The 20,456-nt window shown below is 46.4% G+C and overlaps 1 protein-coding gene across 1 annotated transcript; it reads right to left on the minus strand.

Moving 5' to 3' along the window:
- Positions 1–1,280: 1,280 nt before the first annotated feature.
- On the minus strand, positions 1,281–20,420 carry syt11b (synaptotagmin XIb). The gene is made up of 4 exons (XM_064353084.1): positions 20,109–20,420; positions 10,264–11,195; positions 7,166–7,286; positions 1,281–7,003 (listed from the first exon to the last, which is right to left on the minus strand). The coding sequence occupies exons 1-4, from the start codon at positions 20,140–20,142 to the stop codon at positions 6,693–6,695; spliced, it is 1,398 nt and encodes a 465-aa protein (XP_064209154.1). The 5' UTR covers positions 20,143–20,420; the 3' UTR covers positions 1,281–6,692.
- Between the last annotated feature and the right edge of the window lie 36 nt (positions 20,421–20,456).

The raw sequence follows: 20,456 nt of genomic DNA on the forward strand, positions 1-20,456 counted from the left end.
GCATTCAGTCCATAGTTTTACCTTTAACATTTACCATTACTTTACCTTTATTTAGAGGAGACAAGAGAAGAATTTTAAAGGGCGATGAGGAAGATCTCATTTTGACCCGACTGAGCAACAACAGAATGCGAAAATGATGTCATTGAAATGGAATTCAAATCCAAATGAGGTCTAAACCACCCAAAGCTTGGCAAGCAGAGATTAGCAGTGCGTTCATTTGTCTCTGTGCTTGTGTACTATTCAGAAGTAAAAAGGGGTGTCTCTCACATGGGGTAGCTGCTGTTAGTGCAGTGACACACACACAATGGTCCAGATCAAATCTGGATTGTGACTGTGCCAACTGCGGTCTGGGGTCCCACAGGGCAGGACATCATCCGCCAACATCATGCGTCACCAAAATGGGGAGAAAACGATGGCAGGAAATGCAGAGAAAAGGGAAAGGATTCATTTGAATTTGCGCCGATGGATATTCAATGACAACTTTAAAAAAGAACATTTAAGAGATTTTTCACTTACATGTTGTTATTAAACGGAAACTAAAGTGAAACACAACATGAAATCATTTCTTGAACAGTGTTCCAAACACCTGTAATAGACGCAGTACATGGCCAAAAGTAAATTGACACCCCTTCTAATTAGTGGGTTCAGGAGGGGCAGTTAAAAGTTCATTGGTTCCACCAGAGCCAGATATGGGTATTAAAGATGCAGACACAAGCTAGCCTCATCCATTCTCACCTGACAGAGGAAGATCAACAGGGCACTGTCACTCAGACACAAAGCAGATCCGCAGGTTTTTACAATATCTGGGCTGAGAGATGGAAGAGTGCTGTACATGCAATTTATATGCAAGTATCTACCTTTACATTCGGATGTTTCACCACTAGTCTGAATTTCCATATGATGTAATGCACTTCATAACTTCAAAAATTTGGAGAAGAAATATATAGAAATCTTATGTTAATAGGAATTGTTAGTGACTTTATTTATTCAGGTTTTTAATATCGCATGCTGCCTAACAATTTGGGTTAACAACCTAACAGTTTAGGTTGTCGATTTTGTTCATTCCTTGTAGCAATATTTAATACCAATTTCATGTCATGAGCAAGAAAACTGAATAGGAGGGAGTGAGATAGTTGGAGGACAACTTATCTCCCCCCCTTTTTTTGTTAGCTGTGACGAAGTTTATACTGAAAAACAACACTGTAAAATGGTTTGTTGAGTGAAGAGGATGGAGGAGAAGATCGTGGGAGTCAAATGGGAAAAAGACATAGTCTGAAAAGTACTGGTGTATCAGTTTTTATTTGCACGTTCAATGTGTATTAACAAATTCAACATAGACGTTACCATTAGTGTAATATATTTAGCATAGACTTTATGGTATTATGCAGTTTACACAGTTAAGGTTTCCTGTTTTTTTACTCCATGTCTTTTTCACATGAAAGTTATTTATTCTGAATTGTGACTGGTATCAATTTAATATTCATTGGTCATTACTTCTATTACAGTTAATTTATTGACTTTTCATATATCATCCCCAGTTCAATGTACAAGAGAGCAGACAACAAAACCAAGACATGGGGTATCAGAGAAAGCCAGGGTAGGGGGAACTGGGCAAGTTCACACTTTACAGCAGTGGTAACCAACCCTGTTCCCAGAGAGACCTACCATAATGCAGGTTCTCATTTCAACCCTAATTTGGCACACCCTAATTTTGGCTGTTGAATGTGGTGTGGCTTTGTTAGGTTTAGAGTGAAAACCTGCAGAATGGCAGATCTCCAGGAACAGGGCTGGTTACCACTGCTTTACAGGGAGATCTCTAATGTCCGTGAGCAACAGTATGCAGACACCAAAGGGAAAAATGCTGCCTGGAGCCTTGAATTAAAGGAATATAAGGTAACAGAACCTGAATCACCTCCAAAGCTAAGAGGATAAGGAACAGAGAATAGTTAAAAATAGTGTACTGGGGGGTTCACACTTAGGAAATTGTGTTCTTGTAAGTACATCCTCTGCTTTTCAGGGCACCTTCAGTACTTCAGACTTTCAAAGATCCACTGATCAACAGAGGAACCAACTCGACAAAAATTTGATTTGCATTTGTAGGTAGGATACAACTTGTTACGATTTTTTTTTTTTTTTGCACTAAAATGTGCCATAGCCAAAATGCTTAAATTAGGCACAACATTATCCTCTGTTCTCTTCTCAAGAGAGAATCAATATTAATTTGATCCTTCCTTCTGTAAATCAAGATGTGGAATGGGTGATCGGAAGAAATTAAAGAATTGAGAGAGAGTGGGGGGGGGAGAGAGAGAGGCACAGCAGAAAAAGGGAGAAGGGTAAGCTTGGACAGAATGTACAGGACTACAGGAGAAATACAGAGAGACAAAGAGGAAGAGGAAAGTTCCCAAGGTCAGCCACGGGGGCTGCCCACGCATGCCTCCTCCTCCACCTGGGCTTCAGCGGGCCCAGACCGCAGGCCCACCGGCCCGCTGGCTCTCCCTGTGATCCCCCTGTCTACGGCTCCACAGAGCGCTCAGCCTGCACTCCGCAGCTGCACACAGCGCTGCGGGCGAGGGCCTCGCTGGGCGAGCCCCGCTTCTCACGCGCGCACCGCTGCGCTCTCCCTGTTCTTAGGCCCGCCGTACGGCATCATGGGAGTGCAGTCAGCAGCCTTTTAACACTCTCATCCAAACGCCTCACAAATGACTCATTGAGTTGTTTTTTTTTTTCCTGTTTTAGTTCCCACAAGGTGTGCTTTTGGCTATGTGCTCACACAAAGATGGACAAACAGAGCTTCCCCCTTGAGACTCTAACATGCTACACCATTAGAGATTAGAAATGACAACATGTATCTGTCAGATAGGTATCATAATCAAACACATGGGGCCCCAGCAGGCACAGGTATCGGAGGAGTTGACTGTGTACGTATACATCAGACCATGGATGGGCTTAAGATACAAAGTAAAAGCTGATTGGATTTGATTGCCGCTCAATAGCTTTCATGTGTGTTTATTGCAATCACCATGAAGACTGACAATTTTTCAATAAGTCAAGAGGAACTATACAAAAATTCAAACTAATACCATTTAATGGCCCTTTTCTTGTTAGCAGCCCAATAGCCATTGTTTTTGTATACCGTTACACAGAAATACAGTATATACCATATTTTAACCTGGTAGTTAATGCTGTAAAAGCTTTTCACAATGAACCAACCGACACATTGTGGTACAACAGACCCATATTCAACCAAGCACAAAATTGGATTCTTTTGCACAAGAGAATTCATGGGAAGGATTTTGCCCACAGTGTTTTCCTCACATAAAAATGCAAATGTTGCAAAAATACAAAAACAGACAATAAATAATGTGCATCCAATTGCTCTGGCTGCCCACAACCATGAAATCTTTCTCAGGATGATTTCTGTCTGCGACTTGTTACCTTAATGGAGAGAGAATGAAGACGAGTAGGGACATTTCTGACATATTAACGAAAGCACATGCTTATATTACAGTACATTTCCTCTTCATTGTTCCCAATTTGACTCTAGAGTTATATTTCAATTTGTTAAAAAAAACAATAGTAAGGTTTCAGCCTTCTATATTACAATATGTACAAGCTACCATTTTTCTCCCTACAGTAAGAGCAGTGAAACAGAAAATATACTATCTTTGAGTCTGAAATATCAGATGTCTACCACACCTTTAATCATGAAAGATGCATTTAACCAAACCCCTAGGCTATCCAGATGAGATAACTAAAACAATTCAAAACGCTGACACTACACTATATCTGCTAGCTTATACTGTACTAGCATGAGCTGCTAGGGTGTTTTTCTACAGGAACCAAATCCTTTCATGAGCCTTGCTGTGTGTGAATGTGCACATATACACTGTAAAGAGGTAGTTGCACCAAATTTACTTGTGAAGCCTCTAACTGGAAAAAATATTTTGTTTAAGAAACTGAACTGCACTCAGTGTGTCTATTTCAGAGCCATTTCTGCAGCTCAGTGTCAATGCCACGTTCTTGACCAGATGGTGTGCCAAGATACGACTGGCCTGATGCACTGTAGCTTAATTTAGCCACAGTCCCAGTGGTTCATACAGACTGGTCTACTCTATGTCAGAATTATTAGGGTGTAAGTACCCCAGTTTTGCATTGGGGATACTGAAAAATGTACTGGGGAAATATTTTCATAGAGGTAAAATCAGTCCATATCGCACTGTTGTTTTAAGTGTCTGATGGCCAACCCTCTCTATAGATGATTTGTGTTTAGAGTAAGCAGTTATGTATTACAGTAACACTCTCTGTCCCTGCAGCAGACAGAAACATGCTGTGCTACTCTGCCTCCTGGATCACGCACAGTTAAGAGTTTTCAAAGGCAACTTTGATGCAGGAGTCCCCAGGCTAGATCAGTGTATCAGTACTGTGATTATGACAAATGCAAATACGAGAAAAAGAGGGAAGAAATAACCTATGACATAAATGTACAACCTCCTTTGAGTCATTCTACGAACTCTGATTCAACTTCTCACTTGCGTGCGCACGCGCACACACACACACACACACACACATTTAGTAACCAAAGGGTCCCTTTGAACAATAAACAGTCGTGTGAGATTGGACAGCTACATTGAATTAATGTTTTGTGTTATCACCAAAGCATAAATATAATGGATATGAAAGTTCCATTATGAATCAAATGATATCACAACATAGTACTTTTTATGACATTTAAATAAACCCATGTCAGTCAAGTGAGCTCTATTAATCACCCAAAAATTATTTTTAAATTAGGAATGTATCTGAAATTATTACTGCAAAACTGACATGACATAATCAAGCCTCCAGATCTTTGGCAAATATAAAATCGAATCTTATGTGCAGGTGTCTTTCTAAGAGTCAGTTTGGAATGATTTCTTCACTAGCAACAAGCATATTTGAGTCATGGAAAATGCAAACTCGTCTTATTCATTTATAAATAGCAATGTTTTTTTCTATAGATCGTATACAGAAAAAAGCTGGACATCATCCCTGGCCAATTACACACCCGTGTTTCCTCTGCATACGCACTGCTTGGGTGAGAACATGTCTCTTATACACTCAGTGGGCACTCTGGTACATCTGTGCAATACAAGGTAGGACCTTTTGCCTGTGGAGCAGCCTGAATGCTTTCAGGCATGGATTCGACAAAGCACAGGAAACAGCCCTCAGGGATTTTGGTCCATGCTGACTCAATAGCATCACGCACTTCCTGCAGATTTTTTTTATTTTTATTTAAATTCATGCGGCGAACGTCCCATTCCACCACCTCTCCAGGGTGCTCTATTGGATTGAGATCTGGGGATTGTGCAGGCCACTGGTGTTAAACTCAAGTGACAGTTATTTTAGTAACCAGCTTGAGGTGATGCCTGCTTTGTGACATGGTGGACTATCCAGCATATCTCACAGAACTGCCGCTCCCTGGATCTTTTTGTTTATCGCACCATATCGTAGACTCTAGAGACTGTAGTGTGTGAAAATCCCAGGAGGGCAGCTGTTTCTGAGATGCTGAAACAACCCCGTTCGGCACCAACAATCACACAAACAACTGAACATCTTCACCATGTCTGCATGCTTCATATGAGCTGCAACCACATGATTCGCTGCTTGGCCAAGCAGGCCATTTGCGTTCATGTGGTGAGCCTAATAAAGTGGCCACTGAGTGTATATTTGCAGTCTATGTTTGTAAACAGAGGGGGAAACTCTCTGGGAAACAGAGAATATCTTTTACGGATGCTTGAATCCAACACACTGAAATGTCCGCAATGTCCACAATGTACCAACACATTTATCGTGTCATGGACTTTACAGCTGACATGACCCTTATAAGAGGTGATGAAAATGGTATATGCATATTTGAGATATAGTTAATCGAAAGATATTAATGTAAGGAGCCTTGTATCTCTGCCCACTGGCCTCTCGCTCACCCCAAGGAGATATCAGAGCACACTAAGATGACCTCTTTTTAAAATTCACTAGTATTAGTACAAGTATCATGAATACCCCTCTGCTAGCATTAGAAACACGAGAAAAAGTACTTGTCATTCTGAGCTCCAGCAATACGCACTTCTTTGTGTCCAATGTTTTTCATTGTTCAAACATGCAATACAATGAACGTATATACCACCGCAGTACAACCAAAGGAAGGGGGGTAGAGGGAAGAGGAAGGGTGTGAGTCCCCACAAGTGAGCAGTGTGTGTGTGTGTGTGTGTGAATGCATGTCTGTGTGTGTGCGTGTGTGTGTGTGCGTGTGTGTGTGTGAGCACATGTGCTCGAGTATTTCTAATCATATTTTGGTTCTTCGTGATCAGTCTTCTATTGTCATTGATAAAAATGCGTATTTGCGCACGTGTGTGTGTGCGTGTGTTTTTATCTGTGCACAGGAGGGTGGGGAGGAGGGTGTGAGCATGTGTACGCTGCTTTTTTTAAGGATACAATTGTAAAAAGTCCTTTCCGTAATTCACTTCGACCCCGTCATCATTATCACCATCAGGATGACCTTTGATGAATGAGAGCAGTTCACTGTACAAGTCCTCCCCGGGGGGTTTGTTTATTGGCTTGTTTGTAATGGGGATGTATGATGTGGGAGCATGCGCCGCTCTCTAAGAGAGGGGCATTTCTGCGGGATCGCTCGCGCGCGGGGTGCGCCGGCGCCGCTAGTACTCGACGAGGCTGTGCCACTTGGCGATCTGCCGACGGGGGCTCTCGCAGACCTCCCGCCAGTGGGCGGCGCCAGAGGAGCACGGGCTGTGCGCGCCCAGCACCAGCCGGCCCACCACTTCGTTCTTGGTGGTGCGGTCGAAGTCGATGACCAGGAACTCCACGGAGATGTCGGGCAGCAGCTCGGCGGGCACGTCGTAGATGAAGGACTCGTTGAAGATGGGGTTGAGCGTGCACTTCTTCACGTGCGTCTTCTTCTTGGCGATGCGCTTCCGGCCGTAGAACACGTTCACCTTCACGTAGGGATCTGGCGGGGTTTGACGGGAGGAAGTGGGAGGAGGAGAGACAGGGAGAAATGTCGCACTTTATTACACCTGTACAAACTACAGTGGCAATAAGATCAGTACCGTTTCCAGAAAGGCAGGGGAAAGCAGAGTGCAGGCTCAGTGCGCTTGTGTCTGATACTCACTGCCTGACAGGCCGGTGATGTCCATCTTGGGCAGGTGTTTGGCCTTCAGCACCACCACACTCAGCCGGTGTGTGACTGGCTGGTAGGACAGAGACACCAGCAGCTCCCCCCGGCTTACACACTGCAGGGAGAACAGCCCCTCAATCAAAGAACAATCACAGCAGCACATACACACACACACACACACACACCCGCACACATACATACACACACACACACACACACACACCCGCACACATACATACACACACACACAAACAGCAACACGCCTACACACCCGCAAACACCCATGCATATTCACGCAGTCTTTCCCTTTCTACAGTACGTTCCTGCTTTCGAAATCCCCCCACCCCCCGTGAAGCCTCCTGGCTTCCTGTCTCTCTCTCCCCCTTTCTGTGCGCAGATTCCTATGTTGCTGCTGAGGTTCACCATGGCAACATGTATTGGGAAGCAGCCTGTGGCTGTGGCTGAACTTTAGAGAAGGCCTAAGACTAATGTGACCTACTGTGAGAACCCAGTCCACATTACGTCATGTAGCATTGTGTGTGTGTGAGTGTGTGTGTGTGTGAGAGACAGTGAGAGAGTTAGCATGTTTGTGTGTGTGAGTGTGTGACTGTGTGTGTGAGAGAGGGAGATAGCATGCATGTGTGTGTGTGTGTGTGTGTGTGTGCGTGTTTGTGTGTGTGTGTGTGTTTGTGCGTGTGTGTGTGAGACAGAAAGAGTTAGCGTGTGTGTGTGTGTGCGTGCAAGTGTACATTCTATAGACATCAGTGTTCTAATACAGACATCAGCATTCTAATATAAGTACCAAACTAGAATGATTCCTTCTGCTAATTTATACCACACTGTAGTCAAATCCTTTGCGGGAGTTTAAAACTGGTCCTTGAATCCCTCTTGTGGCAAATACAGCAGCATAGACAGCAGTATTCACTTCCTCAAACTTGGCTTAAGTACAGTAGAAAGAAGGCAGATGGCTTTGAGCTGTATGGACACATTCTGTTTATGTGGTAACAAATTATCTATGTGTTTATATGCATGCATTTTACTGTACTACTTATCCATGTGAGATATAATCCTTTGAAAATACAATCTCCCCAAAATGTGTGTTCTCTCCATTATATCCATTCATGAGCGCATGCTATAACTGCTATGTCACAAAATGGATTACACAGGCCACATTCTACACATGGACAAATAGTACAGCAATATGCACGCATAAAACACACATAGATCATTTGTTACCACATAAACAATGTGGTAGACTACATACTAAATAATAAACTTATATCCTATATAATATATTATAACTAAGTTTATTATTTAGTATGTAGGCTATGACACAGGGTCTAAATCAATCAACTGGTCAAATAAAAGATGGACAAGATTTTAATGCCTTCTACCATTCTGATTTTTATGTGTTTAGAAATGTAACCGAACAATAATGTATCTTTTTATAAGAACCATAACACTGTCACTTGGTTGGTTCCTTGGTACTAAATTATAAGTCCCAAGGCTAAAATACATTCATGTTGTCCCCATATAAAACAGTCATGGTCATCTGTGCTGGAATTTAAAATGGAATGGCGGATTTTGTTGTTGTTTCTTTGTAATTTCAGGTTTATATCTGCTCTACCGCATCAATATGACTCTACCTCTCCCTCTTAACCAATCCAGGTTACTGCGCTTTATCTCCCATATACAGGAGAATAGATAGGATTTCTCAATTCCTCACAAACCCCCTATTTCTCAATTGTTCTCAAACCCACTTCTTAATTCTCCTCAAACACAATCAATTAAGGGCGATCCGCTAATTTGGTCAGGAAGGAAAGTGTGTGTGTGTGTTTGTGGTTGAGAGGGGAGGGTGGGCTCAGATATGTTTGTCTGTGGTTCAGTTTGGCCTTGGTGGACAGCCATCCATGTTGTATACCCAGCATTAAAAGGCTATGCAGACTTGGAGGGTCCTTGTGTGGAGAGCTGGGCTGGCGTGTTTATCAGAGGTTGAAGTGAGAAGGCTTCAATGTTCCTTACAGAATTCCCTCTGCTCCAATCTAGCACTTGACTTTTACTGACAGGCTTTCTGATAATTTTTTTTCCCTGTGCAATAATTTCCTGTAAAAGTAGAAAAAAGAACTTTCATCCTGTTATTGTCCCTTCCCAGCAGCGAAATACTTCTTGTCCTTCCTAGCGATTCCCGTATGTCCTACTGACCAATTAAGATGTCATGTATCTGGTGCATGGGAACAGCAGCAGCCTGGGCTGGTCTAAATGGCGAGTGAGTAAACTCTGGCCCTGTGTCAATAGCGTTTAAGGCCTGGTGTTCGCAGCGCTAGCAGAGGAGCGCAGACAGCAGTGCTCTTATCAGCTCTAATTTCTGCACTGGGCTTTAATTGATGCCGGGCTGCAGGTAGAGATAAAGCAGAGCTTTATTTCACCGCTCTCTGTTCTGTCTGCAGTTAAGACATTAACGGCGGCAGATTCAAAAGAGGCAGTGACCTTTCTGATTAACACTCTCCTTGGCTTTGCCCGCCTGCGAAACGTGTGTGTGCATAAACCTATCCTCCTCAGTAATGCTTTCATCACAGCACCTGTAAAGTGTGTATGCCTGTGTGTGCGTGTGTGTGTGTGTGTGTGTACATAAACCTATCCTCCTCAGTAATGCTTTCATCACAGCACCTATAAAGTGTGTATGCCTGTGTGTGCGTGTGTGTGTGTGTCTATGTGAGTGTGCGTGCGAGTGTGTGTGTGAGTGGTGTGTGAGTGTCTGTGTGCGCACGCATGAGTGTGTGTGTGTGTATTTCTGTCTTACAGCCTCTCTGCTCTGACTACCCTTCAGCAGCTGCCACAGCTCCACTCATGGAGACCCATCTGCTGCACTGGCCTGTCTCACTCTGCGTCAGAGTCCCTGTCTATTTTCTGTATTCCGCAACTGCCAGAGCCACGGAATCCTCCCTCCCTCTCACACGGACGTCTTCATTGTCGACTGACAGTCATTCACACTCCGCACTTAGTCACGGTCCGTGGGCACCGTGAGCAGCAGTCACTGTGTGGGTACATGTGAACGGGGGGGTTTGAGGGGGGTTTATGAGGGGGGCTCTCACCTGTATGTTCCTCTTGCAGATCGGCTGGGTGAGCTGGACGCGGCCGGTGCTGGGGTCCACGCCGGCCAGCGGCACCACGGCCTCGCCGATGACGTCGTCGCGGGAGAAGCGGTCGAAGCTGAGCACCAGGAAGTGCAGCACCAGCTCGGGCAGGGCGCTGTAGGGCACGCCGTAGAAGGTGAAGGTCTCGTCGAAGACGGGCTCCAGCGTCTTGCGCAGCACGCGGGTCTTGACGCGGTGCTTCTTCTCGGGCAGGATGGTCATCTTCACGTAGGGGTCGGAGCTGCCCGAGCGCTCGTCCACCGCCGGCAGGCCCCGCGCCTCCTGGATGGTCACCACCAGCGCCTTCTTGGGGAAGTTGTAGTCCACGGCCAGGCTGAGCTGGCCCAGGCCGGGCTCGTCGGCCGGGGTGAAGGGCGTGGCCGTCTTGCTGGCGGCGGTGCTGCTGGTGGCGCTGGTGCTGGCCGAGCTGCTGTCCAGGCAGCAGTAGTCGGCCCTGATGGGCAGGTCGCGCTCCAGCTTGGGCTGCCCGCCGCTCACCAGCTGGTTCATCTGCAGCTGCGGCGGGTGACGCAGGCCGCCCTCGGCCGCGTCCACCAGGAGGACCCCGCCCCCGCCGCCGCCGCCGCTGCCGCCGGCGACGCGGCCCCACTCGCGGTCCCGCTCGCCCCGCCCGCCGGGCCGCCGTGCCACCCGCACCATCTTCTTGCTGTTGCTGAGCGTCTCGGGGTAGATGCTGATGCCCTTGAGCATGTGGATGAACTTGTAGGGCGGGTCGGCGGCCGAGTCGCAGTGGTGGGCGCCGTGCAGCTTGTAGCCGCCCGACATCTGCCGGTAGCGCCTCTGGCAGCAGGTCCACAGGAAGACGGCCACCACCACCACCAGCACCAGCACCCCCGCGCCGATGAAGCCCGCCAACACCGGAGACACATCTGGGGACGGGCAGAGACAGACAGCGCAATCTTAATTAGACAAGCTGTTCAGCACTTTACCAGAGAGATTACAGAGAGCGAGAGAGAGAGAGAGAGAGAGAGAGAGAGAGAGAGAGAGAAACAGAAACAGAGAGAGAGAAAGACCTACTAATGACCACAGTAAAGCAAATCCTTGGAAAGATATACAAAGGTCAAAGAGTTTGATGAAAGAGCCAATGTCTTAACGATACATTTATGAAAACTGGCCAACGTGTGTTGACCTGATACTCATGTACAGTAACAATCATTAAGCTTTTTGCCAAAGCACGTCAGTGTAGTTAAAAGAGCGCAAACCAAGGTGGACCACAGTGTTAAATCACAAACTGAGTAATGATACACAGTAACAGTTTCTCTTCAGTTTGCTGCAGTGCTGTAATCTTGGTCTCAGTGGACCTGGGACTCTTCACCGTGTTTCAGACAAGACTAAACATGGCCACTAATGAGCTCAGCGTTGCGTTTGCACAAACTGTCACACGACCTAGTCTACACATCCTTTTATAATCACGCCTGAATGTGAGGGGGTGGGACACAAGTTCAGCAAAGGCCACCGTCAGTGTGGATTAGGGCATTGTGAACCGGCAGAGCCTGCATCTGTGCTTCTGTTTGTGTCAGCAAAGCTACACAGGGACAGGTCACAGAGGGAGAGGGAACGCCAGAGAGCGAGCGAGGAGGGAGGAAGGAGGGGGGAAGGAGGGGATGTACGGCCACTGGCTGCTCACCGAGGCAGACGCTGAACACACCAGGGGAGAGGAGCGGGGGACGTGGGGACGTGGGGGGGGGGGGGGGGGTGAGAGACAGAGGGCTACAGCGCCTGTACAGAGCCTCAGCCAGCCACACATGCACAGTGACCTTTCCTCCCTGTCGTGTACTAGCAGGTTGTACTCCGCTGTTGAAAATGGGCCCCTTGCTGTAGGCCGGTCGGAGCTGCCTCAGTGAACAGGGCCAGCCTTACGAGCCTGTTTTTATTCTTCCAGTGGGAGAACTGAAAACCAGGAAACCGTGTTCCAGGCTCAGGAAGGGATCTCGAGAGTCACTGTGTTTTATTTTAACAGTGTGGGTGGCTATTCTGCTAGAACACATAAAAATACTTAAAAACTAATTAATGAGAGTCATTCAGTTTTACACCCAGCCATAAACCTTTCATTTTCAAGACCCTATCTTTTTTTTTTTTTTTGCAGAATATTTTGTTGCTGACATGAACATTTCCTACACTCACAGGCAGAAAAGAGGAATTACGTATGACACCTTTATCTGCACCAATTTGTCTCCAACAGTAGAACGAATGTGATCTCATGCGGATTGACCGTGAAGCTAACAGCGCAGTGGCTGCGGATGACGTGGGACACAATGTCCATCCTTCCCTGGCAGGCATGAGAATCACAGCAGGCGGATTTCTAAAGGCGAGCGGAGAATGGAGACAGGAAGTGAGGCGTTCCAGCGGTCGGGGCTCTCTCTCTAATTGGCTGACCTGATTCGGGGTGTCTTATGGTCCTGGGGCACTGACACAAAGGGGACTCTGGCTTAGCTCCAAACTGTCGCCACTGCCCATGCTCTCTCTCTCCCTCTGTCACCTCGTTTCCTGTTTTTTTTTTTCTTTCTTTGGTTGCCATTTGCTTGTTTGGAATGTTCCTGGATAGGCAATGAGGCATGTTTCTGATTCTGAATTCAAACAGAGAAGTGTCAGAGAAGAGGAGGAGAGTGAGGGAGTGGAGAAAACAGGGATGGGACTGGAGCTGAACGGTGGGGAAAAAAAAGGAAAACAGGTTGTATGTTGGAAACACGTTGAGGAGGGGAATGGTTACATGGGGTTTATACAGCTACTGAGCAGTTCCAGGGACATCTCTCTGTAACCTCTTCTGTCCTTTCATTTCTGCAAAATTCATAACTGTGAGCATGCGCAGTCGTGTCTGCTATCGCCACAGTAACACAATCTGGAATTTATTACACCATCGGCACTATAAACAGCGCGATCAATGCAATAACCGCCGTGCAGTATATCTCATTTAACTTTCCGCTGTCACAGAATTATGTTATGCCAGTCAGGTGGAAGAAAACCACAGTCACACACCACAGCATGAATCACTTCAATGGTGATGTAGTGCTGACGTCCTCTGACGCACAATGCTAATCAGGGAAAAGTACAGCTTATGATGCATAAACAGCAGTGTTTCAGATTGGCAGGTAGTGGCTTGTGGGTGGGGGGGTGGTGGTGTGGTGGTGGGTGGGGTGGTAGGGGTTGTGGTGTGGTGGGTGGGTGGGTGGGGGTAGTGGTGGGGGTGGTTGGGGTGGGGTGGTGTGGGTGGGGTGTGGCGGTGTGGTGGTGGGTGGGGTGGGGTGATGGGCAGTGGTTGGGGTGGGGGTGGAGGGGTAGCGGGTAGTGGCTTGTGGGTGGGGGGTGGGGGTTGTGGTTGGTGGGTGGGGGGTGGGGTAGTGGTGGGGGGGTGGTTGGGGTAGCGGGAAGTGGCTTGTGGGTGGGGTGGTGGGGGGTTGTGGTTGGTGGGTGGGGGGGTGAGGGTAGTGGTTGGGGGTGGGTGGAGGGGCAGCGGGTAGTGGCTTGGGGTGGGGTGATGGGGGTTGTGGTTGGTGGGTCGGGGGTCATGGGCAGTGGTTGAGGGTGGGGGGGTGTCGGGGTGGTGGCTAGTGGCTTGTGGGTGGATGGTAGTGGGTGGTTGGTGGGTCGGCGGGCGGGGGGGGCTGGGGGGGGGCGGGTGGTGACTGATGGGTGGGGGGGATTCAGGGGGGGCAGTAGCTGGCCGTTGTGGCGTTCTGCGTTTGTCTCGGTCTCGCCCAGGGGCCTTGAGAGCCGACCGCGCGCACCCCGGCCCGCACATAAATCAGCCCGCCCTCCCCGCGAGGGGAGACAATGTGGCACCGCCAGGAAAAGATTAATAACCGGCGCGCACAACAAAAGAAAAACAGGTGCCGAGGCCAGGAGCCCACACACGAGCCAACAACGCCAGGGGGAACGTGACCGGTTGCCATGGAGACCGGGACCAATTAGAGGACGGCGCATTGGGCGCGATGAGTGAGACGGCCTGAAGGTCTGCGATACCCGCCCCTCCTCGCTGTTTCACCCCAGGGAGTCTCGCGGGGTGGGGGGTGGGTTGGAAGGCAGGCGGGGGGGGGGGGGGGTTGGCGCGGCTGCTCTGATAATAGGAGGCGCTGTAATCCGAGAGTAATGCCAATGACTATGGCTGTAATGGCACTTGAGTGAAGAGAGCACCAGCAGTGAAGATAATCCCCCTTGTCTGCCCTAGAGAACTGGGGGGCGCGGCTGCCTAGTGCCCTCAGCAACAGCCAGTCTGCTCTTCTCTGGATCGCTGCAGCACTGTGATACACCACGCATGCCCACGCCTTGTACAAGTACAGCTCAGCAGTCAAGACTGCTTGGCTCTGGCACAACATCACATTTCTATCCATCTCACCTCTCAATTTGAGGAGGAAAATTCTGGCACAAACTATAACACATAACAAGCAAATAGGACCCAAAAGCCCAGGCCAAGGAGATGGACGGAAGCTTTCGCCTCACGCAGTCTAGACTTTGGCTCCAGCTCCTAATTGGCTCACAAGTATCCAGTGGCAACCAGAGTCACATAATGCTTCAGAATAAGGGGTATTTTGAGGAGACTTCACAAGCACCCCCAAAAGGGTGTTGGTTCTTTGGGAAACCGTGGTCGCTGCTGTGGTCGACCGCAGCCCTGGATGCACACGGCTGTCTCTCTGCGAAGCTGACCGTAGTGGACCGGGCCCTCGCAGCGACCGGACCTCCCCCACTGGGCGGCGCTGGTCAGAGCCAGAACCACACTAATGAGAGGCAGGGCTCTCATCCACAGCAGAGACGCACAGCAGGAACGACCCTCACAAGAGCACACAGCCACTGATCACAAGGATCAATAGAGGAAGAGGGAGAGGAGGAGACAGGAAAGAGCAGCCACAGAGGGAAGAGTGACAGAAATGTATATGGAGTGGAAGAGCCGTTTGCTGCTTCTGCAAACTCTCTGTGGCCAGATCCAAAGAGTGTACAGCTACTGACAGAGTGATCGCTGTACATGGCAACACCATAGCGACGGAATTCAGAAACTGCCACTCAGAAATAGCAGATGCTTTGTGACGTTATTGAGCCAGAAACTCATCTTTTTCACAGTTCAACTCAACAATGCGGTTTTATTCAACGCATTGGCATATGTCTTTGTTATTCTTATTCCCCTAGATTATCACACCATCCCTCCAGTTTCCTCTCTTCATTGCCTTGGGGCTTATTTCACAATCTATTGTGTTTGTTTATTTTGCATAATGGGCTCTACTCTTTCTCTCTCTCGAGCACTGAGTTTTGTCCATGAGATTTTTGACCAAGCTCAGTTTTATCCTTAGTGTGTAATGTCCTTTAGAGTGGAGACAGTCACATTTTTGGACAATTGAAACTGACAATCCAACAATCATATGAGGAAAAACAGTAAGGTGAATCATCGTGTAATGCTTGCAAGAGAATTTAAAAAGATGCAACCAGAATACCATTTCCTTTTCATGACCTCACAATCCTGATTCATTTGATGTGGGAACAGAATGCACTAATGTAAATTAGGAAGGGGAGCTGGAATTACGACCAAGGTTAGGCAAAGCAATGTCCTGTAAATGTTCTGAAAATATTCACCACTGAGCGTGCGTCTCGTTTCTCACTTCAGGTGGGACGCTGATGTTTTGCTCTTGGACTGTCATTCGCTCTCCTTCTCGTCACAGACTCTAACCTTCCCTCTCAGTCACACGTTCCTGGAGCCCTAATGGGAATTCTGATAGGCTGACATCAGATTTTAAGATGTACCCAGCTGCTCCAGTTGCCTGGAAACATCCCCTGAGAGAATCCAAGCCATTACTTCATCCTTCCTTTCCCCGAGATCATCACACCATCCCTCCATAACCCTTTCTTTAAATCCAGTCGCATGGCCACGCCACACAAGTTATGACTTCCGCACCCTCACCATTGACCAAGAAGAGCACTGGATGCTCATCTCGGTAAATGACCAGTATTGTATTTTTTCAATCACTGTAATTCCAAGACGGACAACTGTTATTACACGTTCGTTTTTTCTGCAGTAATAATGATTAATTACCCTGGTGTTTGGGTGGGGCCAGTTTTATAAGCATCAAGCTGTTCCACTGAGATTGTAAAGACTGAAAATTTGTTTTGCACTAATCCCTTTTTTTCATATTTGTGTGAAATTATTTGATGTTTTACGCAAGCGGTACAATGAAATTGACTCCACCTTATCTGTTCTTCTGTTTTTCATTAGAATATGAGTACGCCAACTGTAACTAGCAATTAAATTGTTTGCATTTATCATTTGCTGCAGACTTTTTAAATAACTATGCAACTTTACAGGTTTTACCAGTTGTCACAATCACTTGAAGGACAGACAGCTACATTAAATCGTGGCTTAATTCTCCAAACTGTCTCTCAGCACACACTGAACACAATGCATGGACACAACCTACAGTATCTCTTTTAAAGAGCAGGTTTTAAGATTCCAGTCAGTTCCGAGGCAGTGGGCGTCGACGCTTTTGACGGGCGCTTGACAGAATGTGCTGGTTATGCAGATGGGACTGCAGCCTTGAGAGCGCCCTGATCTAGTGGAACAGATTAATGCCTCTCTCTCTCTCTCTCTCTCTCTCTCTCCGCCAAACGTTCCAGGATTAAAGAGCTGTGATGGGACAGCAGGAGGAGCATATTGGAAAACGCTGCCCCTAGACAACAGAGGGGCTTGCGGTGTTCCAACTGTTCCCCAGCACAAATGTTCTGCTCAGGAATTCTGGATGCACTAGCACTACCTCCAGAGAGCTCTCCAGCTCTGGACAGATCCTGGTGCCTACACAGTGAAATGCCCAGTGTTAATTCAACTCTAACAGTGTTACTTCAGCTCTGCCAGATAACATTTGGTGCCAATGGTTAGAGCTGAATTAACACTGGACGTTTTACTGTGTATATATCCCTGTATTCTTCTCCACACTTCCGTCTCTCAGAACAGGCCTTAGGGCCACTGAGTTTAAATAAGTTGAGTCATATCTGGCGTGAGACGCAGACAAACCCTGTAGTGTGCCATGGAGACTGAAAGATCCCCTGCAGGGAGGGGGGGTGGGCTGGGGAAGAGGTGTGGGGGCCGGCCGGGGTACAGCGCTGAGCGTGGAGCGCTGGTGGGAAGGTGACGCAGCTCTAAGGACACCCACTGAAGACACGAAACAGGAAAGAGTGGGAGTGGGAGGCTGTCCACACACCCCATGCGGGACATTTCGACAAAAGACTTCCGGTGACAGCACAGACTAGGAGGAACTGGGAAACGGCCTAAAGAAGCCAGAGGAATGGGGGCTGGCTTCATCAGTGGCATCGACAACCAGTGTGAACCCATTCACAGTCAGTTATTCTATTTTCTCCAATTTTCTACTGAACACTTCATAACTACAATTACAAGAACTGCACGTTTAGATACACAGAAGCTTTCCTCTGACTGCTTTCATGAGGACCCTATTAGGCCCAACAGCCTCCTGTACTGTGTGTATTTCAACTGGAAGCGCTGCAGACGGCTACATAAATATGAGCTATCGGCTAACATTCTGTCATGTTACAGGGCAGCTGTCTTTCACAGCGAGAAGCCTGTCAGCTTGTCAACAATTGTTACCACATAAATCACAGCTGCCTTCAGCCAGGCGAGTCTGGCAACACTTTAACCCCCTGCTACATATCATCAGAGGTCAGATTTGTTGTTTTGACCCTGTAAACCTGCTAAGTGCTGCTTCTGAATACAGCAGTGTATTTGGCCTAGTCCACTGCTCTGAAATACAGTACTGCAATTCAGTATTTAAGGAACGCAAAACAATCTCTAGTTATGTACGACAAACATGGCTACTATATGCAGGAGTAAATAAGCCTCCAGCTTAGATTATTGTTCGCTAAGCGCCAATAAAGCCCTATGAAATGTACATCTCTACACAGTACACAAGCAGCTATACATAATTTTATATTGCTATAAGAACTATTCTCGCAGTTTTGAGCGCACATTTGACAGGCTAAACATGTGCATACATTGCACACATTAAGCAAGCATCCACATGACTGTAGCGAGCATGATAACTGATTGTCAGATCACAATGGTGATTCATTCAGTATCTTACTTTTGCCAGTTTTCACAGAACCACCTACTCGTTCAGGGTTTCAGACCAAACGCGTTACAGAATTAGTTATTTTAATATATAATTACTCGTGTCTTGCAAGAGTAAATGCAACATTTAAATGAACAAGTGGGTCCATGTGCCTAAAGCATACAGACATAATATACATCCAATTCATTTTCATAGCCTTTTTGTGTTATGGATGCCTTAAAGCATCAAATAAACTCATAATTTCCCTTTCCATCGTTCACAATATTTCACAAATTGAGGTACTTTGATGAAGAGTTGGGCTTTGTGAGAAGCTAACAGTGGGCACGATTCGATTATTTCCTGAATTGAAGCCTGTTATCGTTCCCATGTCTTTCCGGCACATAAAGGAGGCAGCGATACCTGGTGTTCCGCACATCCTTTTGGGATGTCTGTAAGACCTTTAAGTGCAGTCTGGCGTGAGGGTAGGCTTCTTCTACGATTAATCTTTCCTATTCAACATAAAACATTTTAATTCAAGCCTTTCGATGTCAATGCCCAAATACATTTCTGAGAAGTATCGCTATATTTTATTGCAAACAATATCTGCCATGTAAGACCATAAATTAGACCAATAATAAGACGTCATGCAATAAAATGGCCATTTAATGTTATCAATGATGTAATATATTTTGATAAAAGAGCGCGGACGCAAAGCGGGATCCGAGCAGGTTGTTTTAACAAAAACAACAGATAAACGGGGAAAGGCGATGGCTTCCCAGGAATAGACATAACGTCATACTCGTCCACCCCATCGCACGCGCACAATCAACGCCAACGCCATTATAAAAAGCGGGGATCAGTGGGTAATAGCGAAGGCCACACCGTTGGATATTTTTTTTTGCTTTCACAAAAATAAAAAAAAACTGTATTATTCCATCTAATTATTCAACAGATAATACGGAAATATTCCTAGCCTCCCTTAATGCGCTCCCACCAGCCGCAGCCCCAACAGATGCCAATATTTTCTCCCACTCCCTAAGAGTGCGCAAATGACGAAGCAAGTGACAACAAGCAGAAACAGAATGATGCTATAAAATGCCGTATTATTTATACAAAAACGTACACTGTTCAGTAATAAGATGCGTTTTAATACATTTTGCTGTTTCCACCCAACAATATCTTTTTCGTTTTTCAAATGTTATGGCTACTCCACTTCGTTCTTCCGACAAGATTCAGAAAGGGTGTACATTCAGATATAGCACTAATAACCGACTAAAACCGCATCAAGTTTACTTTGCTATAATATACTGTATTGCTACGCGTATTGTGATAAAAATGAATACCTATGTTTTATATAGCTAGCCTACTGCAAATAAATCAGTATTGATAAATTCAGTCTGCTAGCGGCATGTTTATCGAAGCGACACGTAGCGTAGCCTATATAGCCTTGTTCATTTTTAAACTAAGTAAGAATTAGGCACAAAACATCCAACATCTAAACAAGAAATAGTCTAAGCCAATTAATTTGTTAAAATGACGCTATCCAGCACCATATGTCGTTAGCGACCAGGTGGCTAGCAAGCAAAACACAGTAGCCTACATCCCTGTGTCCTCGTAGCTCAGATTTATTAAAAATATCTCTAATTAAAATAAAAAATGGTACAAACTGTATTATATTGTATAATGGCAACTTCAATAACATTTTCTTATAATTGGCTACAGCAATTGCCGTAGCTAGCTACTCACCATATTCTGGTTTTAGATTGGTAATCTCAGCCATTTTGAAACTCAGTGAAGGATGCGTTGCTGTCAGAAAATAAAATAAAATAAAAAAAGAAAATGTCACGTCTCTATTTTATTTCCATGTAGCACAATTTCTCCCCCTTTATATTTATTTAGGTCGATGTGTTGTCTGACCGAAGAACTTCCAATCCTTCTCCTAGCGGAGCAATAATGGCTGAAGGTCTCAACAATGCGTTCTTGCTTGCACTACCCTTCTTTCTATCGAGCCCAGTGATGCTCAATCTGGGATGCAGCAGCAGCGCGAGACTGGTACTCGCAGACAGAGAGGAGAATTCAGCTCCGCCCACGTGT

The sequence above is a fragment of the Anguilla rostrata genome, chromosome 1 (assembly GCF_018555375.3).
Source record: "Anguilla rostrata isolate EN2019 chromosome 1, ASM1855537v3, whole genome shotgun sequence".
Lineage (NCBI taxonomy): Eukaryota > Metazoa > Chordata > Actinopteri > Anguilliformes > Anguillidae > Anguilla > Anguilla rostrata.

Bases quoted from the DNA above. Each gene is read 5' to 3' on its own strand.
- syt11b (XM_064353084.1), bottom strand. From the start codon at position 20,142: ATGGCTGAGATTACCAATCTAAAACCAGAATATG. The intron at 11,196-20,108 runs GTGAGTAGCTAG...GCCCGTCCCCAG, and splicing joins CAATCTAAAACCAGAATATG to ATGTGTCTCCGGTGTTGGCG. The intron at 7,287-10,263 runs GTGAGAGCCCCC...TTCTCCCTGCAG, and splicing joins TCTGCAAGAGGAACATACAG to TGTGTAAGCCGGGGGGAGCT.